Source organism: Nematolebias whitei, chromosome 15, assembly GCF_014905685.2.
Source record: "Nematolebias whitei isolate Nwh7 chromosome 15, NemWhi1, whole genome shotgun sequence".
Taxonomy (NCBI): Eukaryota; Metazoa; Chordata; class Actinopteri; order Cyprinodontiformes; family Rivulidae; genus Nematolebias; species Nematolebias whitei.
In genome coordinates this window covers 37176097-37183649 of record NC_056512.1, presented here as the reverse complement: position 1 = coordinate 37183649, position 7553 = coordinate 37176097, and the positions used below count along the sequence as shown (strand labels likewise).

The 7553-nt window shown below is 42.7% G+C and overlaps 1 protein-coding gene across 1 annotated transcript in view; it reads left to right on the top strand.

Moving 5' to 3' along the window:
• Positions 1-6370: 6370 nt before the first annotated feature.
• LOC119421053 (xylosyltransferase 1) overlaps positions 6371-7553 on the top strand; it is a 24469-nt gene continuing 23286 nt past the window's right edge. Inside the window, exon 1 of the mRNA XM_037688445.1 lies at positions 6371-6634. Within this exon, the coding sequence (XP_037544373.1) occupies positions 6404-6634 (231 nt within the window). The 5' untranslated portion in view covers positions 6371-6403. The remainder of the gene's footprint in view (positions 6635-7553) is intronic.

The following is a 7553-nucleotide window of genomic DNA, read 5'->3' as shown; positions in this document are numbered from 1 at the left end:
CCTGTCCTGCTGTCTGTCCATCTGGACGATCCCTGTCCTGCTGTCTGTCCATCAGGACGATCCCTGTCCTGGTGTCTGTCCATCAGGACGATCCCTGTCCTGCTGTCTGTCCATCAGGACGATACCTGTCCTGCTTTCTGTCCATCAGGACAATTCATGTCCTGATGTCTATCAATCGGGACGATTCTCTGTCCCTCAGAATGATTCTTGTCCTGCTGCCTGGTTTTACTGTGAGGTGTCTCCTGTCCTCCTGCCATTTGAGGATGTCTCTGTCCTTGTTGTTGGTCTCCAACATTAATCTTTGAGAACAGAACTGGTCCAAGTGCCTGGACTGTTCTGAGGTGGTACCGACTGTTTCCAACAAACACTGACCCAAATTTATCCCGTGCTGCGTTCAGGTCCAGTGGTACAGATGGGTGTCTTCTGAAAACAGAACTTGTGTAGATCCCTGCAGGAGTTCTGAATCATTGAAATTTTAACTTTCAAACTGTTCTGACAGGATCTCCCCGGAGATGTTCCTCCTCCTCTTCCTCCTCCTCCTCTTCCTCCTTCTCTTCCTCCTCCTCTCTGATCTCAGTGCTGTCCCATGATTCATTGCTGCTGAATAATAGATGTTCTGCAGAGCTTCATCTTCATCTCTCCTCTTCTTCTGTGAGGTTTATTTCTGGACGGCACAGTAGATCAGTGTATAGAGATACCGCCTCTCAGCGAGAAGGTCGTTGGATCAAATCCCGGCCCAGGGCCTTTCTGGGTGGAGTTTGCATGTTCTCTTCGTGCTACGTGGGTTTTCTCCGGGTACTCCGGTTTCCTCCCACATACCAAAAACATGCATGTTAGGCTGATTGCTAACTCTAAATTGTCCCTTGGTGTCCCTGTGATAGACTAAGACCTGTCCAGGTGTCCCTGTGATGGACTGGAGACCTATTCAGGTTTCTCCCTCCTCTCACACAGTGACTGTGGGATATGGGCACCAGTGATCTGAAAAGGAAGAAGCGGGTCAGAGGATGGATGGTTTTTCAGGTTCTGGTTCTGGTTGCAGCGACCAGTTAGATGTCTGGACTCTGTTTATTTATTTTCTTCTTGTAAACAAACTTATTGACAGTTTTCTGTTCGTCACACTTCAGACTTCACAATAAAATCTGGAATGCTGGACTCTGAGTGGGCTGGATTAAAGACTGAAAAATGTTACAGGAAACAAACGCATAAACAACAACAACAACAACAGTTGTTTAGACGATGTTTAATAGTAACGAGTGTCTCAGCTGAACTTAGCAAAAATAAGTTAATTAGGCTGAAAATAGCATAAGCTACTACGAAAAACTTGAATTGACCTGAAAACTGCTGAAATTAGCTAAAAATGCCAAATATCTGAAAAGGTATATCAAGCTTAGGTCAAAGTCAAAGTTTTTTTATTGTCATTCTCATCACATGTGGTCATGAGGTGGAACGAAATTGTGTACACAGGGTCCCAGTTACATCCAACAAAAGTATAAATTGTAAAAGAAAAACAGTAATAAGATCTAAGATACAAACTAAGAAATACGCTAAACTAAGAATACACTAATCACTAATGGTACGAAAACAATAAGCTGAACAACAGCAGCACGAACATGAGTGTGTGTGCAGATGAGTACAAACGAACACAGCAACATGAGACCACCATCATGGATAAAACTGCCAAGGAAAGTAATGAGACAAATCCCTTCTCACTGGCGCATGCTGTAATACATCGCCTGTCCTCAAATGGTGTCCCTTTTTTTTCTTATAAATATATAGGAATCTTTATCAACTCACATCTCTTTTAAGCTCCACGGGGAAAACCTAGTAAGGAAACTGAAAGTTAAACTGGGTTTCTTTTTCAGAAATAGATCCTGTCTAACTCTGAATGCTAGGAAACACCTTGTAACTGCAACATTTCTTCTCTCCATTGATTACGGTGACATTATTTACATGAACACTCCTACAAGCACCCTGCAGATGCTGCCTATCACGATGCATTAAGATTCTTAACTGGTTGCAACTACCGTACCCATCATTGCACCCTGTATTCACTGGTTAACTGGTCATTAACCTCATGCAGATTCTCCCACTGGTACATTTTCATCTTTAAATCACTTCTTGGTCTGCTGCCTTCATACAGCTCCTCCTACATGTCTCTGTGTGAGTGCAGCTACAGCGTGCACTCTCAGGACATTATTACCTGCAGTGTTCCCTCAGTGAAGACTGAACTAGACAAAAGGGTCTTCTCCTACTCCGCTCCTGTTTCCTGGAATATCTTGCAAAAAGATCTGAAGCTCTCGACCTTGACCTCTCTAAGTGGTTTCAAACATCTGTTAAGTTTCAGGCAAAAACCAGTGCAGGCATGTTCCCGTTTTTAGTTTTCTACACCGCCTTACAATCTAGCTGCTTTTTGCTACTATTCCTCTTGATTGTCCTTTTGGTTGCCATTTTGTTTTGATTTGTAAAAAAAAAAAAAAAAAAAAAGGTAAACTTAAATTTGTATACCTATGCCCATTTTATGGTTGTCTATTGTCATTATCCACTGTTGTCATCACTCTTTGTTAAAATCAGGTCTCTCTTGTAAATGAGTGCCTGAGGCTCATTGGGATTAACCTGTAGAAATAAAGGTCAAATGAACGAGTGGTGAGTGGATACCTGGGCCCACCGGAGGCGCTGCAGAGGAGGACGGACGCTGATCCAGGAGCCAGGCAGGTGGACCAGGTGGAGCCAGCAGCTGAACCAGCAGGTGGACTAGGCGGAACCAGCAGGTGAACCAGGTGGAACCAGCAGCGCATGGAAGGGACACCAGGACGAACATGGCTGTGGCTTCAGAGGTAGCGGGACTCATTAGGATGCTGATCATCGTTCTTTCTGCAGGTCGAGGTATGAAAAGCGCTACATGATCGTGACATTGGAGAATACGGATGGTGGCAAAGACTTATTAAATGGATCTACTGAAGATGTTCAGACTGCTGTAGTTAATGGAACTGCTGATTGTTAAAATGTGAACACTGAGCTTGACAGACTAAAGTGTACTAAGTTAACTAGTAAAGTATTTTGTGAAACAACTGAAATGTTACAAAATGCTAGAAAGGCTAAAATGAACAAAGCAAATAATTTCAGAAAAGGTGTGGAAGAGGTAATATACAAAGGAAGACATAAGGATGAGATAAATTTATATAGATTTAGGACAAGTTTGAGACAGAGCAAATCTGACTTAATAATGTCAAAAGCGGATTGCAAAAACTGGAGAGCCTTGGCAACTGTTTTAGCTCAACAATAAACAACTGTGTCGTCTACATAGAAATGTAAGGATGCATCAGGGATGCTCTGACCTACATTACCTATGTAGATTGTAAAGAGGGTATGTCCTAAGACTGAGCCTTGTGGTACACCATTGTTGACTGTTAAATAACTTGAAGTACCATTATGTTTAATACATAGGGTCCAAGTCCTATTTATATGTTTTTATCAAAAATGCTTTAACTGGACAACATTTGTGAATAATTTTGTAGGAAATTTATTTTACTTTATTATTTATTAGGTATTTCTTTGGGAGTAACCAAGTCCACTTCCAATATATATTTCCAAAAGTGTTGGACCAATAAAATGTACAAGTTGGTGAAAAGACAACGTTCTTAAAAGAATATGTCTTAATGTTTTGTTAGTTGTTTTCTTACTTATCAAAGGACAATCATTGTCAATATAAAATACATAGAATATAGAAGTTTTAAAGCCCCACTGGGACTGCGTCAAACACCACGGCATATTCTTTAGGTGTAACAGGAAATTGAAAATGTGACATAAATTCAGAATAAGATAAGTGACTGTTTGGATTTAACAGTTGGTTTACAAGTCCTCTATGAAACCATTTCCTATAAAAAATGGTCTTATTTTTATATTTAATATCTTCATTTATCCAGATATAATTTTTATGAGGAGAAAAATTGTGTTTGTACATTCATGACCAGCTTAACAACATCTGCTTATGGAACATAGATAACTTTAAGGATATTTTGGGTATACTATAGTTGCATCTAAGAAGAAAGGGCAATCCTCCTACTTTGTCAAAGTTATAGATAGGAATAGCAGAGTTGTTTTTTTAGAAGGTTTTTTTAAATATTTAATTTTGAATGAGTTGTTAAAGATGTGATGTCGAGGGCTTCAGTTCCACCTTTTTCAACGTTGTTCATTAGAACATTTTCTTAATGACAGCATTTCTTTTTCCATATAAAGTTAGTTTATTAAAATTGGTACAGATTTGTTTGGGAACATCACGTGCAAACGGGTCTAGATAAACCTTCTGCTTTGACTAATAAGGATCGTTCTAAAAGAGAGAGCTCTCTCTGGAGCCACAGATTAAATCTTTGCTCAAAAATTTTAATTACGGGGTTAAAATGTTCTGTTGATTTTATATTTTGATCCTTAATGATCACGATTCCAAGATTTTTAATTTGGTCTTTTATAGGAATGTTGAGGAAGGCGCCTTTTAAAGAAGATTTAATAGAAAGTAATTTGCATTTGTTTAGATTTAGTGTCAAGCCAGAAGCAAGTTGATGATTTCAATTGAGTTTTTTTATTTCGCAAATAGTGCTGTATCATCAGCAAGCTGGGAAATTACAATAGGGAGACCAGGTATGGTTGTAACATGGTGAGAGTTGCAACACCACCATTTCCACCAATCATAAATAAAATAAGAATTATATGATCATTCCAGTGTTTACCCAATTCCTCCCTGACCCCACCTGGTGATTGCCAAGCTTTGAAACAAATGCATTTAGATTCTATAAAGAAAAAGCTGGTTTTGAGGTACGAAAGTAAATTTTTGAACCGAGATTATATTTTGTTTAGTAGTTATACTATTGCAGGTAAAACCATATGAGCTAGTTTAAATTGAACTGTAGCTTCTCAGGGAAAATGTGATGCATTTTTCCCCTGCTAATTGCAAACCACTATGCTAATACAGCTAGCTAAACAATGGCTGACAGGGGTGGGGATGGTCATAACACATCTTTAAAAAGTGTTACAACCATCCCCTGACATACAACTAAGACAACTTTCTTGATTTTAACAATTTTACACAATGCCTAGGCAGCGGAAAAGAAAGACAGAGATGCGCCTGCAAATGTTTTTAAAAAATTCTTGGATGAAAATGAATCTTGCCAAGACGATGACGATATATATTATACGATATTCCAAGTGTTGTGAAGACTGCTCTGTAGCTGCAACACCCAAAAACATTCAAGCTGGTTTCCAGTCTACAGGTACTTGGCTGGCGGCACAGTGGTTCTGTTGGTAGAGCTGTTGCCTCTCAGCGAGCAGGTCGCCGGTTCAAATCCCAGCCCCGGACCTTTCTGGATGGAGTTTGATATACTGATACACCAGTGATGCAAGCATTGATGGTGAAAGAACAGCGAAGAGGAAGCAAAATGTAAGAAAGAGTATCTCAGGAAAGAATAAAGCCCAGCAAGAAAATGTTGAGAGCCAGTACTGACGATTCTGAGGCCTCACGATGAAAACTGTTGTGTTGTCTGTATGGAGCCATTTGGCAACTCAAAGCCAAAGGAAGTGTGGGTAAAATGTAACTTATACAGTTTCTGGGCCCAACAAGCCTGCACTCCTGGGTTACCAACATCCAGCATGTAGTGGGGCAGGTTGTAACAAAGGAAAAGCGTGTATTTGACATCAACTCACGAGGTCTGTGATCATCTTGCAGAGGTTTGAATTGATGCCATTTGTAGAAGACAAACGTACTTTGTGTAAAAGTTTGAGCCTCTAGCTCAAAAATTCACTGTTACAGGTGCTGAAGCAAAAAGTACAACCACTTCTGTTTGCAACATTAATCCCGTCATCGTTTCCCTGATTTTAACTGAGACAATTTGCATGGTCAGAAAAAATAAGTATGGGAGACTGGACACCCCATGAGGCCCCGGTCCTGTCTCTGTCATGATGTCCACAGCTGAGGAGCCCTGATGCGATCTTGGGCTGCAGAGTAGAACCTGCTGTGTCCATCAGTAGATCTGTTTGAAAATATGTTTGTTTGTAAATAAAACACATCTGTCTCTGTTTGTCCTCCATCATGGCTGCACCCATCCAGCGCTCACTGATGACGTCACTGTATGCCTCTGTCGAATCTTGTTTTATTTTTGAAATTATAATTTATATCAAATATTGCTGAGGTTCCAGATGGAATTTCTGACTCGTTCATCTGGAGGGATTCCGGTCCTGCAGGACCATCTTCTGGTTCTCTGATGGCCACATGGGGGCCCCGGAGTCCCTCTCCTCATTCCGAGCCGGTTCCAAGCTCCCTCCTCCCCCTCCTGGAGCTCCCTTGGGGCCGTGGAGGGGGCATTCTCTCCCCGCTGTCTGCGTGCAGCGCACCGGGCTCCAGAGGACCGGGGACATGACCGGGAACCCGTGCGCGCGCAGGCTGGCCCGCCGCAGCGCCCTGCTGCTCTGCGCCGTGGCGGTCCTGCTGGTCCAGACCCTGCTGGTGTGGAACTTCAGCAGCCTGGACCACGGAGGAGGAGGACACGGAGGCGCCAGGAGCCGGGAGAGGAGGGAGGACCGGACCGGAGGTTTCAACAAGGAGAGCCCGCGGAGGAAGGCGGCTGTTCGGCACCAGCTGCAGGCGGTGAGTCCGGACCGTCAGGTTCTACAGCCGGTTCTGTCCGCAGGGAGAGGATGCTGCTGCGGTTCGGTTCTGTAGGCCAGAGGCTGATGTGAGCCGAGCTCAGCATCCGAACTAAAACCATCCGGTGGTTCTGAAGAGAGGAGAACCTGGAATAATTTAGAACTTACTGATCCGTCAAGGGGTTAGCTTTATTCTGAAAGGTTAATTTAGGAAATAACACATTTAAATGCTTTTATTGTGAAATATCAACACTAATGGTGCTCTGTCCAGATGTTCTGCGGTGTTCATTCCTGATGTTCTGTGGTGTTCATTCCAGATGTTCTGTAGTGTCTTGTCCAGATGTTCTATAGAGTTTGGTCCAGATGTTCTGTCCAGGTGGCCTGCCCACATGTTATTTAGTGTTTGGCCCAGGTGTTCAATTGTGTCTGATCCAGATGTTCTGTCCAGGTGTCCGACCCACGTGTTCTTTAGTGTTTGGCCTAGATGTTCAGTTGTGTCCGATCCAGATGTTCTGTCCAGGTGTCCGGTGCAGATGTTCTGTCCAGGTGCCCGGTCCACATGTTCTGTTCAGATGTCCGGCCCACATTTTCTTCAGTGTTTGGCCCAGATGTTCTGTAGTGTCTGGTACTGATGTTTTATAGTGTTTGGTCCAGATGTTCTGTCCAGGTGTCCTGCCCACATGTTCTTTAGTGTTTGACCCAGGTGTTCAGTTGTGTTTGGTCCAGATGTTCTGTAGTGTCGATCCAGATGTTCTGTCCAGGTGTCCTGCCCACACATTCTTTAGTGTTTGGCCCAGGTGTTCAGTTGTGTTTGGTCCAGATGTTCTGTAGTGTCCAATCCAGATGTTCTGTCCAGGTGTCCAACCCACGTGCTCTTTAGTGTTTGGCCTAGATGTTCAGTTGTGTCCGATCCAGATGTT